Source organism: Andrographis paniculata, unplaced genomic scaffold, assembly GCF_009805555.1.
Source record: "Andrographis paniculata isolate CXL003 unplaced genomic scaffold, ASM980555v1 Contig9END, whole genome shotgun sequence".
Classification (NCBI taxonomy): Eukaryota; Viridiplantae; Streptophyta; class Magnoliopsida; order Lamiales; family Acanthaceae; genus Andrographis; species Andrographis paniculata.
Window position 1 is genome coordinate 5317605 of NW_026137639.1, and position 26709 is coordinate 5344313.

General features: G+C 33.8%; 2 protein-coding genes across 3 annotated transcripts; both read left to right on the forward strand.

Annotated features, from left to right (window-relative positions):
* The first annotated feature begins 4121 nt into the window (after window positions 1–4121).
* Window positions 4122–5245, forward strand: LOC127244124 (acidic leucine-rich nuclear phosphoprotein 32-related protein 1-like). Its single transcript, XM_051264460.1, has 6 exons — window positions 4122–4171; window positions 4318–4471; window positions 4549–4759; window positions 4859–4942; window positions 5033–5104; window positions 5196–5245. Exons 1-6 carry the CDS (start codon window positions 4122–4124, stop codon window positions 5243–5245), a joined length of 621 nt encoding a protein of 206 aa, XP_051120417.1.
* An 8155-nt stretch (window positions 5246–13400) lies between these two features.
* On the forward strand, window positions 13401–26424 carry LOC127244180 (uncharacterized). 2 transcript variants are annotated; one of them, XM_051264593.1, is made up of 5 exons: window positions 13404–13822; window positions 14760–14915; window positions 25231–25326; window positions 25630–25750; window positions 26050–26424. In XM_051264593.1, the coding sequence occupies exons 1-5, from the start codon at window positions 13523–13525 to the stop codon at window positions 26220–26222; spliced, it is 846 nt and encodes a 281-aa protein (XP_051120550.1). In that variant the 5' UTR covers window positions 13404–13522; the 3' UTR covers window positions 26223–26424. The 2 variants fall into 2 exon arrangements, with proteins under 2 accessions (XP_051120551.1, XP_051120550.1); XM_051264594.1 differs by lacking the exon at window positions 25231–25326 and having other exon boundaries at window positions 13401–13822.
* The last annotated feature ends 285 nt before the right edge of the window (window positions 26425–26709 follow it).

Genomic DNA, 26709 nt, shown 5'->3' on the forward strand with positions numbered 1-26709 from the left:
TTCTTTGGGTAAACTGTTTTTTTAGTCCCGTAACTGGACCCCCTTATCATTTTAGTTTTGTAAGTGGAGCATGTCGCAAACTAGTTCCATAAGTGAAAAATTTTCGCTATTTTAGTCCTCCGGCGCCGGAGACGCCCGCGTGGCTCGTCGGAGGTGACGTGTCCGCCAGGTCAGCGACACCTGGCGGACACGTGGATTTTTTTTTTTTTAATTTTTTTAAATTTTTTTTAAAACTTATTATTCATTTATTTTTAATTTTATTTGCATTTTTTTATTTGGTCCAATTAAAAAAATTAAAAATAAATGAAAAAAATAAATAAATCCACGTGTCCGCCAGGTGTCGCTGACCTGGCGGGACACCTGGTGGACACGTCACCTCCGGCGAGCCACGCGGGCGTCTCCGGCGCCGGAGGACTAAAACAGCGAAAAATTTTCACTTATGGGACTAGTTTGCGACAGGCTCTACTTACGAACTGAAATGATAAAGGTGTCCAATTACGGAACTAAAAAAAACAGTTTACCCTTATTTTTTTACATTATATAGTATTTCTAATGAAAAAAAAATGTTCATATTTTTCAATAAAAATACATTAATTTTCTTACAAGTTGTTTCAAAATAAAAAAAAAAATTAAATATTTTAATAATATTTTCGTAACTTTCAATAACTAATAATAAAAATTCTAAAAATCCTACACAACGAAATAATAAAATAAATATTTTTAAAATCAAATATAAAATATATTTAATTGTCATTTTAAATATAAATTGCTAAAAACAAATAATTATTTTACTAAATACTTTTGCACAAATAGTTAATATATTCAGCTAATCAAACTTGTTAATCGAATCAACTAACAACTAAGAGCTAATCGAATAAATTTAACAACTAATTGTCAAACACGTCCTAAAGTTTTTACAATGTCTATATTCACAATATATTAAATCTATATTTTTAGGATCACTTATAATTTGCTCAACTTCCAATTATTTTTATAGTTTAGTAACAACAAAATTATTACTTACCTGCAATAGTGTAACTGAACATGGAGATGCTTCTTGTACATACTCATTCGTCTCTCCAATTTCTTTATCTTGTTTTTCACAATCTAATTTTAAACAATGTATTAAAACTATATCAAATTTATACATTTTTCAAAAAAATATGAGAAAGTAGTAGTATCATTCTCAATGGCATGTGAATTATCCGTTTTCATTCCGGTATGTTGTGCTACAATCAAAATTGATATATTTAGTTGATGTTAAGAGTAATTTTGTGGTGAATATAATGATTAAGTTTACATGATCAATTTTCATCATCAAAATAAAATAGAAAATAATTTAAATAAAAATAAACACTAACAATAATCAAAATACAAAATCTACAGAAAAGCAATAATATATGAAGAGTTAAAAATAGTGAATGATGTTCTTCTTACCGATGAAGAAAAGAAAACCCGATAACCAAATACGTGTACCTCCAAAAGTTTCGAATAGTAAAACTTCAAAGATATTTGGAGAAGAAGAACAAGATTTGTGAGTAGAGAAAACGAAATAATTTAACAAGTTTGAAAGTAGATGAATCTCCAATTCATCTTTTTTCCATTAGTATGTAGAATCGAAGCGTTATTATTTATTTCTAAAAATAAATTTGCAGAAGAAAGAAACAACTATTGTTTAACATGGATTAACTATAGAAAATAAATTAAATAAGATAAACACTAACCATAATCAAAATACAAAATCTATAGAACAACAATAATATACGAAGACTTAAAAATAGTGAACTATTTTCATCTTATAGACAAGGAAAAGGAAATCCAATAACCAAACACTTGTACCGGCAGAAGCTTTGAATAGTAAAATTTTAAAGATATTTGGAGAATAGTAAAATTTTAAAGATATTTGGAGAAGAATAACAAGATTTGAGAGAGAAAAAGTGAAATAATTTACCAAGGTTAAAAGTAGATGAATGTACAATCCATCTTTTTTCGGTTTGTATAGAATCAAAGTGTTATATTTTTACTAAAAATAAAATTGCAGAAGAAAAAGACAATTATTGTTCAACATGGGTTAATTCGACCAATAAAAATCAGACAGCGCCGGAAAGTAATTTTAAAAATAAAAAATAACACATACAAATTGGAAGGGCAAATTTGATATTTTAAAATAAAAAATTGAAAAAAAACATTAGATTGTGACATTTGTATCAATCTAATCACCCGAAACATATGTGGAAATAGAGACAATATGACATTGTGTTTGTTTAGTGAAATTGTTTGAAACTATATATATTATGTAAATTTTAGGTATATTAATATAAAAAGAATAGTATATGTGATATATTATTTTTTTTTAAGAAAATATATTTGTTTGAGAATTATGGAAAAACACACCCTTGGGTTATTTGGTAAAGACATCAGAAAAATAAAAATATTTATATTTCTCTTATTTGTTTGAGTTAGAGCAATGAAACTGGAGAAATAAATTATTTTTATTTCTCTCCCATATCCTAGATAAATGGAGAGAAATGATATTTGAGTATTTTTTTAATTTTTTTTTACTATTTAATTTTTATAATTTTTTAAAATTATAATATTTTAATTTTACAAAATTATGTTTAATTTATTATTCAAATATTTAATTTTTATGATTTTTAAAAAAAGTTATACTAAAATATGATCTTACAAAACATTATATATAATTTATAATTTTTTTAATAAAAAAAGTCACCAAAAATATTTTTTTCTTCGGATTAATCATTTATTCTTATGTGATCCATTCAAATAGGTGCATTTTATTTAACGTTTCTCAACTGAATTCTCTATTTTACCAAACAAGAGAATTAATTCTCATTTTCTGCTAAATTCTTTTTTTCTCCAAATCCATTCTCTACTTCATTTTTTTTTCTAATTTCATTATCTACTCTCATTTTCTTTGCAATTTGATTCTCTATACCAAAAGCCCTTTATATTTTTTAGATTAGAAGAAATAAGAAATTATTTTATCCACAAATACATTATCACACACGCACATTGAATTCCAATATAAAATTGCTCAACTAGATTTGGAATAAAGTATTTGAACCCGATTCGAGGTTGCAATATTCAATTCAAGGGGCTTTTTAAAACAATGGCCTAAGTCAAATGGTGATTTAAAATCCTAGCCCACAAAGGAGTTCCCAAAACTTTTATATTTATAAGGCAAAACAACATAAAATCCCGTATGATTTTCTGAAGTTGCTAAAAAATCCCTGATTCTAAAACTCCAAAAAACCTATTTATATTTTATAAAACGTTGCATACTCGCACCCTCTTCCAAAAGGCACTGACGGCGTTAAATATAGCCTCTTCTGGACCGTTTTCCCCCTTAGTGTAATTTGTAGTTAGGAACTAAGGCAAAACGATTCACTATTCCCACGATTTCACTCCCAACACAGACCTCGACCCGCCACTCTCACGCAGAATCCCGACTGTAGCGCTCCTCTCGCCCGACGCCCCGCTCTCCGCCACCGCTGCTTGCAATGAATAGAAGTTGTTTGTGTCCATTTGTGTTTGGCCGGACTAGTAAGAAAGCTAGGGTTCAATTCCTGGAGCCCTTCGTATGTAGGTAAAATTTTGCAGATGACCGTCGAATTGTGAGTAAGGGGGACACATTAAATTGTGTGAAGAAACAACCTATTAAGTTTGATTTTGGTTTCATGAGGTCGGCCGTATATACAGGGCAAACACGTTGGTTTATTTAAAATATGGTTTTTTGTTGTCCTTTTGGGTTGGGTTACTTTACTCCATTATTTATTATGCAATTTTTTTTGCCGGATCTTTCATTTCGATTGCCTTTGATTCATTCTAAATTCTATATTGTTGTGGCGCAGATTGCTACCTGTTGTGACTGGTTGTGGTCCCCCACATCTTTATGGAAAATTTATACACTAAATATATGTGGATTGGTGGGTATACCGATTGGGAGGGCCCATGTCATTGTTACAGGAGTGGTAGGACAATTCTGTTTCCGGGTATTGACAAGGACCGGATTTGTCATGGTGCTCTCTTAGATATGTATGCCCACGCAGGCGGAAGAGCAGGAGTTGTAGAATTCACACACTAGAATCCTATCAGCGGCCATGGTGCTAATCTCCGGGATCCGATTTATACGATTAGATGCGACGAAAATGTTCTAGAAATGTTCAAGATCCATTAAGGAAAAAATGTAAATTCTATATATGCTGATGACAAGGACTTGCCAATGATGGTATGCAATCAGTAGGGGCGTCCCACAAGGACCTCAGAGAAAGATGTACATTATTTGGAATGGCATAGGGAAGTAGGGGAAAGTAGCGATCCGGCTTCCGTGCCGGTTGAGCAGGATGAAGACGGTGAGGACAATAAGGATAAAGATGATGATGATGCAGTGGTCATGGATGACATGTGCGGGATTAGGAATGATAAATTTCAAATCCATGGAGTTGAGGACGTAACAGGTGAATTTGATCCGCGTTACGAACAAATCATAGAAAAGGGAAACATATTGCACGATCATAAACGAAAAAGGAGAGCGACGATGACGATGAGAGCAACGATGATGAGGACAGTGATGGTGACGAGGACAACGATGATTACGATGACAACAATGTTGAGGATGATGACGAGGAAAGCCAAGGGGAATTCGAGTGCATGTGTGTCGAGGAATTAATGTGGACAGATTACAACGAGGGAATGGGAGCTTATGTTTGCCACGAGGTGGAGCCTGCAAGCCCTATCAGTAAGATCATTTAGGGCTTCACATGAATTCTTATCTTGCTTTCTTAATTATTTTCACTGACATGTGACTGAAAATTTCATACACCATGTAGATGATGAGGGTGCGAGGGAGGGCCATGGACATATTACAATGAGGGCATAGGAGCTCAAGCTTGGCGCAAGATGGAGCCTGCAAGCCTTGTTGGTAAGATCAGGTGAGGTTTCACATGACTTCTTATCTTTTTTCTTAATTATTTTTACTGACATGCGACTAAAAATTTCATAAACCAAGTAGATGAGGGTGACGAGGGAGGGCTATGGTCAGATTACAACGAAGGCATGGGTGTGGAGCCTGCAAGCCCTATCGGTAAGATCAGCTGGGGGTTTACATGACTTCTTATCTTGCTTTCTTAATTATTTTTACTGACATGTGACTAAAAATTTCATAAATCATGTAGATGAGGGTGACGAGGATGATAGTAACAACACCGATACTGACGAATATTGAGAGGATGTACAGATTTTTCAAGAGTGGCAGAAGGAGGCCGCACGTGAAATGGAAAGTGACAATTTGGAGATAAGCTCCGACAGCGGAGACTGAGGGAGCGAGGATGTGGAGGGGAAGTTAGCTCAAATGCTTCACCTATGGATGAGGATGAGACGAATCTGATAGATGAACTCCCGCAAGCGAGTGAAAATGAGCAGGTTGGGGAGTGCGAGTAGGAAGGGGGAAATGCGGAGGCCAAGGGTTGGTGTTCTGATGGCCCGAGTGATGAGGACGGGCTTCTTCGCAGCCCAGCAGGATCGGCTGAGGGATTAGGTCCGGCGTTTGAGGAATAGGATGATGACATGGACTTAGCTACACGTGATCTGAAGGTCGGGATGAAATTTTTCATCCGAGATAAATACAGACAGGCTTTTCGGGATTGGTCTGTGCGTCATGGTTGGGATTTGAATCAGATAAAGAATGAAAAAAGAAGGTGACAGTCGTGTGCAGAAAGGAGCGCGGGTGGAGAATTCACGCTTCTTGCGTCATGGGGGGGGGCACTTTCTAAATTAAAACATTAAAGGGAGTCCATACTTGCGCACACCAGTCGTCTAATGCACAAAAGAACTACAAGTACTTCGGAAAAAGAATTAAGGACATTGTAGCTGATAATCCAAATATATCTATACCCGCTTTGAAGAAGAAAATACATCGGAATGTACGTGTTGAGGTGACTTTGTACAAAGTTTACCGAGCCAAGCGGTACGCATTGGAGTTGATAAAGGGTAGTAAGGCTGAGCAGTACAGAAGACTTTATGATTACTGTGCTACCGTATGCAAGTACAACCCGGGAAACAATTGTATTTTGCATGTTGATCGTGGACTTAACCCTCTGGTACTAAGCGGATGTACTATTATCTAGCAGATATGAAAGACAGCTTCAAGGTGGGCTGTCGGACGATCATTGGGTTGGACGGTTGTTTTCTTAAGGGGTTCTACAAGGGGCAGCTTCTCACAGCCATCGGACAAGATCCGAATAAGAATATCTACCCTATTGTCTTTGCCTTTGTAGAGATTGAGAGGTACGAAATGTGGGATTGGTGCTTGGAGCGTTTGTTGCGAGACCTTGGGGATTCGAGACAGAGAAGTGGGCGTTCATCTCCAACCGACAAAAAATTTTGGTGGAGGTGATTGCCGATTGAGCACCAAGGGCCGAGCATCGCTTCTATCTCTGGCACATGTACAACAACTTCAAGACACGATTTAACGGACTGGAATTAAAGTGTCTCTTCTGGAGGGCAGCATCAACATATAATTTAAAAGAACACAAAAAATTCCTAAGAGAGATTCACAAGCATGATGCGGTTACAAGTACGGAAGAAGTGACATATACTTGGTTGCGCGAGATCCTGCAGCATCATTGGGTGAGGGCTTTTTTTCCAACGTGAATGAAGAGCGACGTGGTCGTGAATAACATTTGTGATTCTTTCAATTGTTACATCTTTGAGACATGGGACCTACCGATCGTAGACATGTTTGAGTGGATTTATCAAAAATTGATGGTTCGTATTCAAAAGAAGAAGACCGATATTGAGAAGTTTGAGGGGATTGTATGTCCAAGTATTAAGAAGAAAGTGGAGAACTAATGGAAGGTGAGTCGTAATTGTTTTTCTTCTTGGGGAGGGGATGACATGTACGAGCTGCTGCATTTCAACAAGAACCATGTCGTCGAGCTAAATCGGCGTGTATGCCAATGTGGTATGTTCCAGATCAGCAGCTATCCATGCTGCCACGATGTTGCTGCTATCGAGTATCAGCGACTGCCCGTCAAACAATTTGTTGACGACTACTTCAAAAAGGAGACCTACAGAGCTATTTAAAGCCATGCAATTCACTATGTCCCTGGCATGCATGAATTCGAGGAATCCACACTGGGAGAGGTTGCCCCATGGGTCGTGAAAGTTAGAACTGGTTGTCTAAAGAAAGTCACCCGTCATGACGGGAATAATGAGTTTGTTGACGGTAAAACTTCTCGAAAGGGATTGATGACTACTTGTTCGAAGTGTCGTCATCAAATACACAATAGATGAAGCTGTAAAAGCGCTCATCAACACGTACAAGCTAGAACTGTTGACATCTGACGTACTTGATTCATTTTTTTTGTAACGTCGGTTGCATTGGCATATGAATCGTTGACATTTTTGGCCATCAAATTAGGGAAATCGATGCAATGAGGGCCCATCCAGAGAGATGTATGGCGGCCGCAACCAGACAGAACAGGTACAAGATAGAACTCTGTTGAATCTCTATTTTTGGTGCACCATAAATGTGTTGTTTACTATGCCATTGCAATGTACATTAAATTAAGGAAAATATGTGCGAATGAGGACCCATCCGGGCCGATGTCGAATAACTGCCTGCAGCTAGAACAGATACGCACTGGGAATGTTCTACAATTGTTTTGGATCTTTTTTTTTGGATGACATAAGTGTGATGACCTTTTTTACCATTGCGACCAATTTGTTAGGTGGCTTCCAATGCTCATCCCGCTCCGGAATCGACACCAGCGACACAGTTCTCTCAGGTTTAGTCAGTACGCGAGCAGCACCATCTTTTATTAATTTGTGGTAAATAGAAATACGTATTTGAATTTATGTTCCAAAATTCCATTTTTATGTACAATCATTCGTAGGGTCCATCGGGGACAACGGAAAGAAGTGAAGGGGCTTAACGTCCAACATTATCCTTGTTGCTCCGAAGCGTTAGGTTCCCACTTAGCCTGGGAGGGTGTAGACCGCCCTCGACGGGTGGATCTTCAAGTGGTCGTTCATAAGGGCGAGATGTTTTTTTACTATGCCGTTTGCGATAGATGCTTACGAGTTCTGGACTATTTTCATATATTATATTGGTATTTGGTATTAGCTATTTTCATATTATGTACTTTGGTGGTATGATGCCGGATTATGTAGACATGTCAAATGCTATTATCCTTACGATCGTTTTGTGTTTAGGGTCAGCAGGATATTGTGTGGTTATGTTGTTTTTTGCACAGGATGATTGAACTATCATGTAAATGCTACGTTCAATTCCGGCTAATGCATTTTTGCCTTTGTGGTTATGTTGTTTGTTGCACAAGACAACAAGCCACAAATTTCATACTCAATGAATTTTGTCTCATTGCTCTCTGAAATAACATGAAACACCATCATATCCAGTTGTTGCATCTATTCTGGATGATCAATTACGTGAAATGAACCATAAAGTACTCATACCTAAACTAAAGTAACAAACATCCATGTAACTAAACCAAATTCACAAACAAACATTCTAGTTTACACAAATGGGCAGTCTACACAGAAAGAACATTACGAATAATTGGATTACAAATCTGAAAACTGCATTCTAGTTTCTGCATTACTACTAGTACAACAGTGCTGCTACTACGACACCACTCTTGCTAATACTAATCAGTCTGCACCATTGCTACTAATCATCTGCTACTACTAAACAAACAAGGCAATTTAAAACAACACGAGACGAAAGGAGATGAACCATAGAACACATACCAACTATTTAAAACAAAACCTTCGGTATGCTAAGTAGCATGACACCAATCATAACAACCTTGATCTAACTCAACGTAGCTCGCAAGACTTTTATTTCACGGCGTAGTTCTTCCACAACCACTTTCAATTGAGACGTTTCATCCATGACCACCTTCATTTGTTTGAGTTGCTCCCTATCAAGTGCAGCGGATTGAACCTCTAACTCGCCCACTTCATCCTCATTGTTGCTCCACTCCCCAATATAGATGCTCACTGGATCAAGCCAACAGAAAAAATCACAGGCTCCAAGGCGGCAATTGCAGAATAATTTTCCTTGTGTTTCCTTCGTTGGACTGATAATACAGATTGCCACAGCAGCTCCACACTTGCATCATGGAAATCAATACCTTAGATCAACATCTCCCCGCCCCTTGGACTTCGATTTTGGGCCGCTAAATGACATCTCTTATCAAATTCAATAGTAGATATTACAATGATTGTATAAAGACACAAACATATATGATTATTTGCTTCCAAATAAACCATTTAATAGCCGCGTAGACTTCACCCATTTTCGTTGCAAAGTAGCGTAAGAATTACAAATTTATGATTGGAAACAAGATCCAATTCGATTGAAAAAGTCCAGTGCAAAAAGTTACAGTTTTTTTTTTTTTTCAAACTGGATTAACAAAACCAATTTCCCACAAAATTGATTCTAAAAAAAAAATCAGCATTGCCAAACCAATTATCCACAAAGGGAATTTCGATTTCCAAATGATTACCGAAATCAATTACCCACCCAAAAAAATCCGATTCGCACATCGAATCGGTGCACACAAACCCTACCGATTTGAGAAAATTGCAACCTCGCTACTGAAACACCCCTATACGCGAATCCGATTCACAAAAGTATTTCAAGATTCATACTAGATCCTAAACAATGTTGCAATCTCACTGAAGAAAACTCAAACCCGATTGGGGAAAATCAAACACGATTTCAGAAAGAAATCTCGGAAAAAATAAATACCAATTTACGAAACCTCAACAAAATAGAATCAAGTACTGTTAAAATTAGAGATACCAAAGTTTGTGGAATCCTAGCTCCGGCCCCAACAGGGTAGAGGTGACGGTGGGACTTCAATCGGTGACTGCGAGAGTTAGATTTTGGGTGAGAAGAAGACGGGGTGAATTAAGACAGGGTGAAGGAGAGAATGATACATATCTTAGATTCTGAGGGTATTTTAGTAATTTTGCGGTGGAATATATCCGTTTCTAAACCAAAACACGCATCTGAAGTGCGTGAGATACACCCTCCATTAAGTCCTCACGGAGGAGTTTTTCTGCAACAAATTTGAAACCACAAGTAAATTTTTTGGAATTTTAAAAGCATGGAGGTTTTCAACTAATTCGTGAAACCACATGAGGGTTTTATGCTATATTACCTATTTATAAATGTAGTAGTTGTTAGAACTCCTAATATTTTAAATTTAGGATATTTTAAAATCTTAAAGTATTAAATATATTAGTTTTAAAAACTATTATAAATATTTTTATTAGAAATAAAAATAAATATCATTCTAATCAATAAACCCTAAATCTCTCAACTTTCCTCTCGTCCATCGCGTTTCTTTCCAGTGATTCTCAAGTGCCGCTGGTGCCACTCTTCTTCGGACGATATTGGTAATTTATTTTTCAATTTTTTTTGTCAATTCATTCTGTTTTGTTTGTTTGTTGGTTTGGAAGATACATTTTGTGGGTGGAAAGATTAATCTAGAAATTGATAGAATTATTGTTCTAATATATGTGTTTTGGTTTGATCAGTTTCATATAAATTCGTCCTCATGAATCAACCCGAATCTCTTTTTTTTTTTCTCTAAAGTCAGCACCTATCTCTATATCCTCAATTTTCGATCTGATTGTTAGACAATTTTGAAAGTTGTGTTCATTGCTTGCGTTGTGTTGCTGGCATCTTCTTCACAAGGTATCATATAATTTATTTATTTATTTTCTACTATTTCTTATTGTATAGTAATGCATTTTTCAGAATTTGTCATATTTGTTTTTTTTTTGTATATATTATTTCTAATTTTTGTGATATTGCATATTCTTATTGCTATATTTATGTTTATACCATTTTTCTAATAGTAGTACTTTGAGTTAATATAATTTTTATTATTTTAAAAATTTTTAGGAGTTTATATTTGTGTTCAAGAGCTTATATTTGAGTTAATATAATAAGATATGGATTTAAATATAAGCATCAGTTACATTTATATATATATATACTAAGTTAAACCACATAGTTTTAATGTAGATATTTTTAATTTGGAATGTGAACAATGTTTTGTGATGTTTTCATATTGGGAGGGATTACTTGGCCCCAGTAACGATCGTCTACTTCATCTTTAATCTACACACCGTTTGGAATATATTTGGAATGGTGAATTAGCTGATCATAAATCTAGTCTTGTTTGTCCGGAAAGATATTAGACTAGTATATCTAAATTATGCAATCCTAGGGTCCTTGAGATATTAAATCGTATTGAATTTTATGAAGTATGTAAGGTTGGACATGTCAGACATGTTCCTGGTCTTTTGACAACATTAGTTGCGCGATGGCGTCCTGAAACACATATATTCAATTTCACATTCGGTGAGACAACAGTTACATTAGAAGATGTTAGATATGATATATCAGTTACCTATTGATGGTAAACCTATTGTTAGTAATGCCACATCTCGACAAACCATAAAACACTCTTCAAAGATTTGTATGGATTTGTTACTCTTAGCCCATAATATTTCAACCATGAACAGTGGATTTTGCACTCTATTTTAGAAGATCATTTCAAGAGTGATGAATTTCAAATTAATAACGATAGTCTTGAAGAAAAAGTAGAGTGTTGAACACGTGGATCTATACTGATGATGATTATGGGTAGCATATTTCCAAATTCAGATGATAGTACGGTCAAATTGATTTACTTTTCGTACCTGCAAAAACTTACATTTCTAAAAAGTGTAGCTAAGGAAGCGTTTGTTATAGATTTTTATAAATTGACAAACAATTACAAAATCACTTAACAACTAACTTATTAAAAACAATGTCAAAATAAATATCATATGAAAATAATTTTGTAATAAAATAACAAATACAATATAAAAAAAATATTGTATAAAAACTATAAAATAATTTAGTAAAAAAATATTACCTAGAAATTGGACCTCTTGAGCAAAAATTTTGCTTGAGAAACGAACACACACCATACACAAAAAATTGGAATACAACAAAATTGTTTGAGATGGTGTTTATTGAAATTAAAAGTATAGAAATTCTCAAAAATTATATAATAAAAATACAGAATTTTTTATAACTACTTTTCAGCAAAAAAAAGTTTTTAAAACTTCTATAATTTCCAAAAAATAAAAGTTCTGAAAATTACTATTTTTAATGTTTTAGGTGTTTTCAAAATTTTTATTATTTTATATTTAAGAGTTTTGAAAACTTTAAATATAGGAGTTCCCAAAACTCTTTCCAATACTAGATTTCTAAAATGATATTTGATTTAGGCTATTTTTTTTTTAAAAAAAAAAATCCAATTCATATCAACCGCAATAAATAATTAATAATTGCAAAAGTAATACTCTATTTGTTCGCCTCTAAAGGTCACATTTACCTTTTTCGTCATTGTAGATAATATGAATATCCTTATATTCGCATAATTTTTTTGTACAAAATGTCCTTCTATTAGTATTATAAGACACTAATGTAAGTATTTTTGCAATTTTTTCTTAATCTGTACTACTTCGTATAGTAATTAATATTGAAAGATCAACACTCAAAAAAATAAATGAGACCCTTAAAACCGAACGAAAATAGTAGTATCAAAATTAATTACTCCATCGGTCCCACTTACTATGCCCATCTTTCTATTTCCGTCCGTCCCACTTATTTTGTTATTTTTTTTTTGGAAAAGAATTATATATTTTAATCTTAGTTTAAATTTACATTTTTTTTAAAATTGTAATTAGACTAATGCACTATATTAATTTTAATCTATAATTATTTTTATTATATAATAATTATTTTTATTAATAAATTACTCCATCCGTCTCAATGGTAGTTGGTAAAAAAAAGGATAAATGACTTTTTGTCTTACGAGTATATTAGTATAAAAAATAGAAAAAATAATAAACAAAATAATTGTATCAGAACGAAAGAAGTATTAATTATTTATTAATTATATTCTTGTTAAATTGTGCGTGTCTACCGTGAAATGGACATACTATCTAGACGAAGTATTTTCATTAAGGGTGTGTTTGTTTGGAAGATTGGATTAGATTTACATTATTCATCCAATTTTTTTCCCCAAAAACATCAAATCAAACACTTATTTTTCATTTTTTATATTATATTAAAAATCAATTTTACATTTAAAACATCACATCAACACTTATTTATATCTATTCAAATTCAAACTTTTTAGTATTCAAATCTCATCTCAAAATTCAAACCCTCAAATAAACTCACTTAAAACCTCAAACAAACACACTTAAAAGGACACAATATCCGTCTATGGAGGAAGTACTTTTATTATGAATGGATTGTAATAATTTTGGCTGTACTTTCATTAAATTCTTCCTTATTTATCATCCTCCTCTTTCTCTTGTTCCGATCCTTCCCTTGGGTTCATTCAATCCATAATAATCTCCAAGTTGTTAGCTGCGTTGTGTGGTTGGAGAGATAAGTCCGATGGCCCTCAACCTCATCTCTCCTTCCGCTTTCCTCCACTTTCTCTCCAACCGCCTTTCCGCAGGAGGGTTTCCTTCCGTTCCTCGCCGCCGACCTGCCTCCCTATTCTGTTGCCAGCTATCTCAGCAGCAGCAGCAGCAGCAGACTTCGCCAAGGTTGGGAATTCCATCGCCACCGGGTAGGATTGATTGTTCGCTGTTGTCTGTGTCGGCAGCGTGTTCTGAGGAGGAGCTCTGGGCCGCTGCGTGTCTCCGAGTCCGGACATTCTACGACTTTGACCCGGAGATGTTTGGCATCGAAGTGAGTGCTCTGCTATAACTCGTTTGGCTGAAGTTTGTTTGCCTTCAATTCAGCTTATTTGGCTTGTTCTAATTATGTAAATTCGAAAATGGGATAGAACCATGAATGGTCTTGATGATCCTTCTTTAAGATGTAGATATGTTGACGGATTTGACGGAGGGAAATATTAGGGAAAACAATGCTATGAGTTGAGTAAATTTAGACTAGAGGAAAGACACCCATTTTCTCAATCTCACTTAGAAAACGATCGAGATGACGAATTAAATAATAGGGAACTCTAGCCTTTGATGTATAATGGTGGATTATGATCTATGAAATGATGCTTATGTAATGCCGAGTTGAACTGGCCAAGGTAAATTGTTAAAAGTTTTTCTTCAGGATTGATTTGGTTGCTCTTGTTTATATATGCAACTCATGCATACTCTCTTCCTTGTTCAATTTATATTCCCTTTTGATGGATGCGTTGCTGTGTCTTAGGATGAAAATTCTATTGTAGATGGAACTTTGGCTATGGGAACCAAGGGCCGGATAAATAGTTTGTTGTTTCGACTTACCGGTACTTAAATTGGTGATTTTTTTCATGCGAGGATTTTGGTATATTCATCAGCAAAACTTGGGAGTTGCATAGTGAATTACTGCTATTTACATCATGTCTGTTTGAGATATGTGACTGTACATGAGCTCATATGATGGTTCCAGGATCTTGAAACACGTCCTTGGTTGTAACATCTAATATATCTGCAGCTGTCAATGTTAAGAAAAGTTTATTTTGATATCAGAAATGAAATATGAGATTTAATACATTTTATGATTGTGTATTCTTCAATGCATCTTGTTGTTATGTAACTTGTCCTTATGTCATATGATGCTTCATTGAAACTTCTTTTGGTAATTCTTGTTCAGCTTATGTTATTTTCTTCTTGTCAAGTTTTGTTAGGATCATAAAAGATACTTGGCTGAACATGAATTTGAAGCCCTGAAAGAACGAGTAGCAGGAAAAAGTAAGGGCTTTAGAAAAGTTTCTTGTATCAATGCCACGTTACCGACTTCTGTGGTGTTGAATATCTCAGATGACTTGTGTCCTTCTTGCAAAGTAAGTGCCTATTCTATCTAAGTTACAAGAAACTCTGTTATTACCTATTTTTGTGACATTTCATTTGATCCTTCATTGTTACTTTGTAAATCTACATGGCTTATGATTGTAAATGTTTCTGAAGCAATTATACAAATCTAGTCATCTATATTTCCCAAAGCCTTCATAATTGGGTAGTTAAAATTTGTGTTACTTAAGATAGGCATCCTTTGTAGCAACAACTATTACTGCAGTTGCATGATGGCCAAAATTTACATTGTTTCAGAACCTAAGGGTATCTAGATATGCTTAGGAAGAGTTTTGGGTTGCTTTGCCAATAGTATAGAAAATAGGGGTTTGATGTTCCTTAAATAGGTATCGGATATAATATTTTTAATGGAAAATAGGTTTTTGCTGTAATATTTAAATATAAAATATGTTGTAAATATAACATTATTTAGAGAGAGAAATTTTGATAAATACTATGAAACCAAAATTGAAAACATGAGTAATCAGAGCCTACTAAGTGTTTAGTCCTCATTCTTCCTTGCCTCCTAGTGTAAGTGTAAACATAGCCTAAAGTTCTTTAATTAAATTGAAATGCTAGCGTAAACATATAAGATTCAAATACATGCTTTGTACTGGGAATAATACATAATAGTGGAATCCTGATAGTTACTGGGCATTAAAAGAATACAGATGGGGGGATAAAACGAAAATTCATTGAACAATTGAGTAGCTAAGAGAATGGCCTTGGATCCACTCTAATCACAGAGCAGGAAGTTTGTATAGGTTTGTAATAATTTGAATTATGAGCAGGGTTGGAAAAATATACTGAAAAGGGGGTATACCATCAATACCACATAAAAAAAGTATTGGTTATACTGTAAATTTCAGACCGTATTGTAAGTTTTTGGTATTTTATGTCATTTTCGGTCTTCCATTATTTTTGATATACCACTAATTTCTTTATATAAGGGTAATTTTAGCTTTTTTGGTATATCAATAACTTTGGTACTATCTCTCTATATGTATCGATATGAACTAATAGTTCAGTATGGTATCAGTATAACATTTTCTTTTATCGGTATTTTTGGTACAACAATATATGGTATGCCATGATATTTATGGCATACGGTAACGTCCCACCCCTTATTAGAAGCCCATGGACCAATTAGAGTAAATATTAGATTGATTTGAGTTTTCGGAAAAATAAAACAAGAGCCAAGTATTACATTGAATATTAACAACAATTAAAAGTAAGCAATGTCAGTAGTTAAGAAAACTCATGTGTGTTTGTTTGTGAATTTGATTTTTGGTTTTGAATTTTTAGATAGTAAAGATTTGAATTTGAATAATTGTTTAATATAATATAAATAGATAATGATGTGATACTTGAAATGTAAAATAGAGTTTTAGTATAATATGAAATATAAAAAATAATTATTTAATTTGATATTTTTAGAGGAAAAAAAAAAAACTATATAGTAAAACTTTGTAAAATAAATCCAAAAAAGAACACATATTTTCATTAACGTGAAAATGGCACAATGTGGCAAAAATAATGCATTCAAATAGGTGTCAACAGGGCAGAAAATTGTGGATATAACCTAAACTGTAAGAATCCTCAATAATAATGAAATATTCATATGAATTTCAACTAGGAAGTCCATGTATGAGAACTCTTAAAACCTTCCCAAATTACTTCTAAAATCACTATTTTGGGAACCTAGCAAAGTAACAGTTCTCTAGAGAGATGGCATCTATGCTTTAAGGTGGAAAAGCAAATCACTTGTAGTACGGTAGTGGGAACTGTAAGCTTCAAACTTTTTCCTTCTCAAATGATATCAATATGCAAGATTTGTGAACTCACCTGTAAGCATAAACATGAAAATACATTAGCCTTGATTCCAGATGAGTTCTCTTAAGTGATAGAAAAACATGTATTATGGTCCTTTTATAGGCAGAGATAAGTGGTTTTAAATCACTTCTAATTTTTGACTAGACCGAGTCCAATAATAATAATAATAATAATAATAATAATAATAATAATAATAATATCATTATTATTATTTTCATTATATTTAAATCATTAATCAAATACACTAAATATATCTAATTAATTAATGACACGAGGTCACATTTTACATTCTTCCACTTGGTGGAGTGACAAAATATACATTCATGGTTTAAATAAAATAATAAGCTTTATGCGTACGGAATGACATAATAAATCAGAGCGTTATCGGTACAGGTCTAACATCGTTCATTAAGTATATACTAATATGAGTCATGGTGATTCTACATCATTGAATCAATAGTTCATTCTATGTTACACATACTAGTTTTCTACTTCTTCATTAATAATCGAAAACATTGATAATGGTCCACATTAATATTTAAGATAGACTACAACTTGTTCAAATAATATTAAGAATCTTGCGCACAAATAAATGAATAAGAAAGTATTCAATTTCAGAAACAATGCATAAGAGAGCTCGATATGTCAAATGCATAAAACATAATGTTCATCATATTACATTCATAATGCTCATTCTTTCGATATGTGCAATAAATGCCTTTGGAGGCAGTCATTTAGTCAACGGATCCACAATTATAAGATTGGTGCTAATATGTTCAATCGACATCTTTTGTTTCTGAACTTTTTCTTTGGCGACAAGGTACTTTAGATCCATATGTTTTTCACATTTAGAATACTTGTCGTTCTTAGAAAATAAGACTATTGCGGAATTAATAAGTTTTCAGCGAGCAACTTAGCAATGTTGTTAACTATTCCAAGTCCCAAAATAAAGTTTTGCAGCGAATTTCCTTGAACTGTGTCCTCGAAGCATGCCGCAAATTCAGCTTCCATAGTAGATGCAGCTATAATAGACTGTTTCACACTTTGCCATGACATTGCTCCTCCGACTAGTAGGAACAACTATCCAAATGTGGATTTCCTTGTATCAATACATCCGGCATAAGCTGAATCTGAATAACCAACAACCTCTAGACAATCAGACCTTCTATAAGTGAGCATGTGGTCTTTTGTCCCTTGTGGGTACTTTCTTTGCGGCTTTCCGGTGATCTAATTCTGGATTGCTTTGGTATTGACTAAGCATTCCAATAACAAAGCTGATGTCTGGCCTCTTACAAGTCTGTGCATACATCAGACTTCTCACAATTGATGCATAAGGAATTTCATTCATTTGCTTGCGTTCCAATTAGTTCTGTGGACATTGCATAAGACTAAACTTGTCCCTTTTCCGAATTAGAACGATGCTAAAAGATCATTTTTTCATTCTGAATCTCTCTAAAACTTTATTGATGTATTCCTTTTAGGAAAATCCTAACAATCCTTGTGATCTATCACGGAATATTTCTATTCCAATCACATAGTTTGCCTATCCATATCGTTCACTTCAAAGTTATTAGAGAGATATTTCTTGGTGTCACATAATAAATCAAGATAATTTGTTGCAAGCAAGATATCATCAACATACAGGATTAGAAAAATAAACTTGCTCCCATTGATTTTCAAATATGCACATCTAATGACGGTGTTTTTGTTAAATCCAAAAGAAGTTATAGTATCATGAAACTTGAGATACCATTGTTGGGAAGTTTGTTTAAGCCCGTGTATTGATTTTTTAAGTTTACTCACCATATTTTCCTTTCTTTTGATGGAGAAGCCTTGAAGTTGCTCCATTTAAACTTCCTCGTCTAAATTTCCATTTAAAAAGGTTGTTTTCACATCCATTTGGTGTAATTCTAAATCATAATGAGCCACCAAAGCCATGATAGTTCTAAACGAATCTTTCTTCGAGACTGGCGAAAATATTTCCTTATAATCAGCATTATTTTTCTAAGTAAAACCCTTGGCAACAAGTCTGGCTTTGTATCTTTCGATGTTGTCATTTGAGTAGCATTTGGTCTTGAAGACCCATTTTGATGCAAGTTCATTATCTTAATTGTGGGTCAAGTGGTCGTTAAATTGTTGTTCATGTCTAACGTTAGGAGATCCAACAACAGGAGGAACAACATTATTAAGACTTAAGAGTCAGTGGTACAGGAATGTGCGCTCTAACTTCTTGAATGTCAACCTTCCGTGATTCTTGACTCTCACTAACTTTACCATTCTCAATGAACTTTGCATTTCCAGCTTCAATAATTCTTGCACTATGATTAGAACAATAAAACTTATACCCTTTAGACTTGTCGGGATAACCAATGAAGAAACCATTGGTCGTCATTGAGTCTAATTTTCTTTTATGTGGATTGTAAGCTCTTATCTCTGTCGGGCAACCCCAATCATGCATATACCCTAAACTAGGTTTTTTACCGGTCCACAACTCAAAGTGAGTTTTAGGAACTGCTTCACTACGAATCATGTTTAATAAGTACATGACAGTTTTTAAGTGCATGCATGTGCCACACCTTTAAAGAAATTGGAAAATGGACCCCGGGCATTAACCCGATTCATTATATTTTCCATAATGTCACCATATCTATAAGATCCGATGATTTCCACTTTTCAATCCAGTTGTTTTTCAACCTCATTAAATAAACACTTCTAAAGTTTCTACTGACTGAGCTTTCTCATGTAATAGACATAACCATAACATGAAAAGTCATCGATGAAGGTGATGAAATATTTTTTTTTCCCAAAAGAGGAAACATCGAAAGGTTTGCAAATAGTAGAGTGTATTATTTCAAGAAGCTGTGTGCTTCTTCTTGCTCATATTTTTGTGTTTTTTTTTGTTTTCCTTTAATACAGTTTACACAAATACCGAGGTCAGTGAAATCTCAATCCGCAACGATTTAATTCTTCACTGATCTCGCAATTCTTTCTTTGGAAACATGCCCCAAATATTTATGCCACAAGTAAGCAAAGTTTTCATTTACTAAACTACGTTTAATTCCAACATCATTATGTAGGGTTAAAAGTTTCAACAAAGAGGTTATAAGTTCAAATTTGTAAAGACTACTATCAAGGACACTAGAACCAATGGGATGATTATGTTTGAATATGTAAAAATTCTGAGAGAAATTTATGAGATATATTAATAATGATATCTAGATAATAAAATATAATCTAGTAGATATAATAATATGATAATTAACAAATTTAAATAATATCTAAAATATATTTCAATACCCCGCCTCAAACTCAAGTTTGTGATGTAAAAGTCAACTCGAGTTTGGCAAAAGAAATAGAAGGTGGTTGAATATAGATGGATTTCATAACTGGACATCAACATTCAAATTGATTATCTGTCATGGTAGAAACGTTAAACCCTAAGCCAAATTAAGGTTTCTTATAGCATCAATCCTCCGTCCCGAGCACGCGCCGGCGATCTCTGTCGCCGCGGCGGCGGCATCAAAGTAGGATTTCTAATGACGGCAATTCTCTGTCGCAGCGGCACCGGCGATTCTATCGCTGTGACGGCGCTAAACCCTGAGAAATCAAGTCCTAATAGGAAGAAACTCCGGACAAGTAATTAAATATCAAACCAAAAGCCTTAATCAAAACTGAAAGCTTGACAAATAGGTTGAAAATATCTCAGTATGTTGTAGCCAAGAAATTCTAGCAATTGGACACCAAATGCACTTGCCCTGCAACCAAAGTCGGCAACAATGAAATTGTTGACCGTGTTGACTTACGTTGACCGACGACGTTGACCAAACTTTGATTGCTGGTAACTCATATGCACTGTCTCTGATGATGATAATATTTGGTGGCAAGTGTTTTCCAAATTAGGAATACGATACCGGTGGTAATGAATCTTAGATTTGAAAGAAAGTACATCCGGAGAAAATTTGAATTAGTAGGTTATGTGTATTTCGGGAAAAAAATAGGTTCTGATACCATGTAAAAATGTTTTAAGAAAACTTGAAAACGACGGGACTTTGAACCGGAAAACGACGGGCTTTCACTGGAGGTAGAAACACGGAACTATCATTGTAGTAAAAAACATTCCAGCTCCATACTTTTTGGCTCTGGTGAAAGTTCTGAATTTTCTGGCTCTGGTGATAGTTCCCTGTTTTCGACTCTAATTCAGTTGAGGACACGGGTTCTGATTCTGGCATGATGGATGATTGTGGCTGCATCATTTTCGATCTCTCTTTGCAAACTCAAGTTAGTTTATGTTATAACACTTGAGTTTGAGGGGAATATTGAGATATTTTAGATATTCAATTTTAAATTTTGTAGATTTAGATATAGATTTGATCTGATCCATAGATTAGATTATTTAGATTTGAGTCTATCGAGTCTGTTTTATATTTCTTATATATAAGCATCTTATTTTTATGATTACTATAATACAATTTTCCAGTTTTCATAATTTATTTTCACATGGTATCAAAGACTACTTTTCTCCTACAGTAGATATAGTCTACTAACCCACGATTCTCCGGGTGCATTCAACCTGGAACGTACCGGGAGGTCTCTCAAATTTAAAACTGCTTTGTTTTGTTTGTATTTTTTTTTTTATTTTATGGCGTTAACGAAGTTCTTTCAATTTTGAGATTTGTCTGCAATTGATCATTCGTCAAGTTTATTTTTCAATTTTGCGTTGACCTTTGATCGTTTATCATGATCAAGTACAAAACGATGTTTTCGATTGCATTAAGAGTCCCGTTGTTTTCCTGGCTCCGATGAGTTCCGTGTTTTTCAGTTTCATGTTCTTTGTCTCTTATGAGAGTTCCGTGTTTTTCAATTCTATGTATTCTAGCTCTGGAGAGAGTTCCGTATTTTGCAGTTTCGTGTTTTCCGGCTCTAGTGAAAGTTCTGTATTTTCCAGTTCTATATTTTTCGGCTCTGGTGAGAGTTATGTGTTTCCGACTCTAGTTCAGTTGAGGGCACTGCTTCTGATTTTGGCATGATGGACGATTGTGGCTGCGTCATCTTAGATTTATCTTTGAAACTCAAGTTTCTTTCTATTACACCACTTGAATTTGAAGGGATGTTGAAATATTTTAGATATTCAATTTTAGATTTAGTAGATTTAGATTTAGATTTAGATTTGATCTAATCTATATATTAGATTATTTAGATTTGAGTATATCGAATCTTTTTTATATTGCCTATATATAAACCTCTTATTTTGATGATAATATAATGCAATTTTAAACTTTTCATAATTTATTTTCATAGAATAAAGTGAAACAACCATTGCCAGATTAAATGAATATTCAACGGAATTGAGTCTAGAAATAGAAACTATACTTTGTGAAACATAATGTACATAAAGAGTCTAAAATCAATCTAAATGGTGTCCAGAATCTAAAATTAAACTGTAGGTCCCTATGGCTTCAACAGGAGCTTTGACTCGATTCTCCATAAAAACAAAAAAATTTCATTTGGCTTTGTGGTTTGGATCGTAAGAAATCATTGCAAGGAATTGGAAACATGAGTAGTATATCCAGAATCAAGCCACTAAGTATTATGAAGAACTTTAATTAAACTCGATTCGAAACATACAAAAGCATTAGTACCTTTTTTTCTAGAACCATGCCTTTCGTTTTAGACAATCTTTTTGAATTGAGCTCCTTCTTTGGGGCTTGGACAGACGACGTATTCACTTTCAATGGTCCATGCTTGCCTTTCCCTTTCTTGTTCCCGGCTCTCTTACCAACTCCTTGATTGGTAACGAGATGAATTGAATGAAAACCCTGATTTTTAAGCTGTGTTTCCTCCTGAACTAGCATAGTATGAAGTTCATTCACATTTTTTTTATCTTTCATGGTGTTATAGTTCATTTGTAACGGACTGTACTCAACAGACAGTGAATTCAAGATAAACTGCACTAGAAAGTTATAATCCACCGTCATCCCCAAAGACTTTAGTCTTGCTTCCAGATTCGTCATTTCGACCACATGCTCGTGAATGAATTGCGAATCATCAAACTTCATGGTGGTTAGCGTAGCTATTAGTGTCCCAGCAAGAGACTTATCCGTAGTTTGAAAGCGTTCCCAGACTATTTTCGTAATTTCCTTAGTATTTTCAATTTAAGGAAGTATAGACTTTACGTTGCTTGCTATACTCATCCGCATAAGCATCAAATTAATCTGTTCGATTTCTTCCGAGCATTATAGAGAGATTTTTCACCTTTACTGCTAGTATAGTAATAGCATTAGACTTTTCAACATAGAGTGGTAGGTAGGCCTAAAAGCATCATAATAAAAGCGTCTCATGCTAATGGATAATTGAATTTCTATTTAACTTGATATCTACATAGATAACTTTCTAATCCGGCAGCTTTAGTAAATAATAAATTATTCACAATTTGGATATCAAATTAAATAATATATTTAATATAATCCACGAACTTAATCCTATATTAGTGAAATGACTCACATTATAGTAGCACAATTTAAATAATCACATTAATTCAATAATTAATTAGTACACATTCTATAAATATATATTTCATTATTTATTTTATTTACACATAAGACGAATGTGAAATTCACGTACAAGAATATAGATCATATATTCATGCAAGAAAACTCCATTAATTATGGGATTAAAGTTTGACTAATAAGGAATAAACTAATTCCATAATATATTATTATTAGATATTGTCTTAAATAGTAATTAATTTAACTAACAAAACATAGGCATATACAAAAGTATATCCCATACACAAAATATTTCTATTAATCTGGTAAACTTGAGATATACTTGATATACTGCAGAATGATTAATCTGATATACACTGATATACATTAATTTTGCAAGGTATTAGGTTCGGCCGGGGTTTACCCAGTGCGCACTTTCGGGTAGCGGCTGCGGGTTCCCACATCATCAAAAATAAATAAATAAATAAATATTGCATAGGGTAATTGAATCTCATAGTCATAATCACATAAATTGTCTCACTAAATCATAATAATATTATTCGCATCTCTCAGATGGAAAAATCTACCCTTTCATATATCTAACAATTGATTGGAGAATTCACAAGTTCAAAACCTAAAGTTATGATATCACATGTAAGCATAAACATGAAAATACATTAATAATTCTGCATTCTTACAATATTGTTACAAGATAATTAAATAAATATACTAACCTTGATTGGGATTCATTTCGTTGAACAAATTGATGAGGATAGAATTATGATTTCTCCCTCTTAGCCTTGATCCCATAATACGTGAGGTCACTTGAGTGATAGAAGTAAGTTAACAATATAAAAAATTAAAAAACACGTTCCATCAGCGTGGGATAATGAGAAAGTTCTTTTAAACCACTTTTAATTTTTTACTAGACCAAGTTCAATAATAAGATCTAGTGTGTTCGTTTATGAGATTTTTCCAAAATTCTACTATTCATAAAAAAAAATTCTCTAGAAATATCAAATTAAATATTTTTTTTTGTTTTATATTATACTAAAAATTAATTTTACATTCAAAACATCACGTTAACATCTATTTGTATCACATTATAGAACTATTACAATTTTAAATTTTTACTATTCAAATCTCAACCCAAAGTCCAAACCCCTAAATAAACACACCCATTGTTATTATTATTATTTTCATTATATTTAAACCATTAGTCAGATATACTAAATTTTTAGATTTGATAGATTCATATCCATATCTATATTCATATCCATATTTATCATATCATATCATATCTGTGATTTAGTTTGTTAGGATCATTTCTAAATACCTCTCTATATATATATATATATTCTTCCTTCTCTTTTTTTATGGAATGAAATAATATTTTCTCTCCATTTCTCTACTCTAATTTTCTACATAAATATATCTAATTAATTAATGATACGAAGTCACATCTTACATCATCTCACACCATTCTAAAGGGTGTTTCGCATCAATCAGAAAGACAAGTTTCTAGAATTCTCTATGGGCAATTGATTACCAACTGGAATTAACACCAAGTAGATCTCTGCTTGGTTGACATGATAGATGGGAGAGGCTGTAGCTCCTGTTCGAAAATGTAGTGGGGATGCTACTGGTACAGTAATGCTTGACGCCAACTGATACATGACTACAGGAGTTTGACAAACATCAAAATAACTCCCAACTAAGTCCTAATTTACACTGACTTGGGGTATGAAGTGCATGGATGTTCCAACTTGAACTTGAGGTTGGAAGGCTCTTGCAGAGTCTATTCACCTCTTCAACAGTTTGAAATTGCATTCCACGCACCATATCAATTCTAATAATCCATGACATAACTCCCTATATGTTTGACCAAGGCTCAGCATTTGGATGAATTAAATCACTAATGAACTTGCTCATGTTCATATGCATCATTATTAACTACTGAAATGTGCTAGCATTTTTTCGTGCTTTGTAGTTTTCTCAAAATGGAGAAAATCGAGTTGTCGTTGGAACTCTAGACATAAATCAGTGTATGTCTCTTCCAGGTGAAATCATGGGATTGAAGCCTCAGGTATTTCATGTCATGCGTCACTTATTTTCTTCCATCTTTCTAATTTATAGTTTTATTTATTTATATTTTATTTTTAATTGATTTTTAAAGCTCAACTCCCCACCCATCTCTAATATGGATGCAGAATAAATTCTCAAACAAACTTGCTATTGTGGCAAGGGTATCATTATCATGGTTGCAGTTTATGATATTTCTTATGTTCATACATGATAACTCTAAAATTAAATTGCAGTTAATATGATTGAGTCTTTGAGCTAGATGAGCCTTTGCAAGGTCTTTAACACACATTATCCACTTTCGCAGGGAATCGGTGCTGATTTTGCCAGGGCATATATTAGCAATGTATGTGTGGCTAAAGAGTTACATCGAAATGGCTTGGGCTATGAGCTGATTCAAGAGTCAAAGAGGGTTGCAGAACATTGGGGTAAGGTTCTCAGTCGGTTATGCAAAACATATAAATTATGCATCTGTGTGCTAGTCTTATCTGTATTTTTATCATTATATAAGCTAGCATTGTAGTGTTTTTCTTGGGATCTTCCTGGTCATTATGAGTTTGCACAAATAGACATGCTTCTCTTCCATCCACAAAATTTGAACCTTAATCCCCGACTAAGGAATGTGGTCATGAGGGTATTGATTATGGGAATGTATTTTCATTCTACCTAACTAATTAATACTCCCTTTGGATTTTATGATGATGTTTGTTGTTTGTAAAAATATTAGGAATACGCGACTTGTATGTTCATGTTGCTGTGGACAACGAGGGTGCTAAGAACCTATATTTGAAGAGTGGGTTCGAGTTGGAGAGCGAAGAACCTGCATGGCAAGCCAGGTTTTTGAATAGGCCCCGGAGGTTACTTTTGTGGACAGCGCTTCCAATAACATATGAATTATAAGGCACAGTATTTATTCACTATATTCCCATCCCAATCCCATAGATAAGGCAGGCGGCATGGTATGTAATTTAAATAAAAATCTTATAGTTGCTCGCACCCAATGATAGGTACGGTACAGTAGGCTGCGTACATTCTTGTATGATACCATCAATCACTCTCTAGACGTTATTTATCCTATAATCTATTATTATTATTATTATTATTATTATTATTATTATTATTATCATCATTATTATTATTATTATTATTATTGTTGTTGTTATTGTTGTTGATCCCAAAAATTTGTCCAATCAAACAGCAAACAAAGATAGTGCAAAAAAATTGATCGGCACAGATTTTAAACACACGTCGACTCACGCAGACAAACAATTCATGAATCGATCAATTAACACACGCACACTCAATGAGCTTAAAAATAAAATGCACGAATCTCATAACCTAGTTTGGTCACAAGAGATCTACATCTGGGGGGGTTTCAATGCTAATT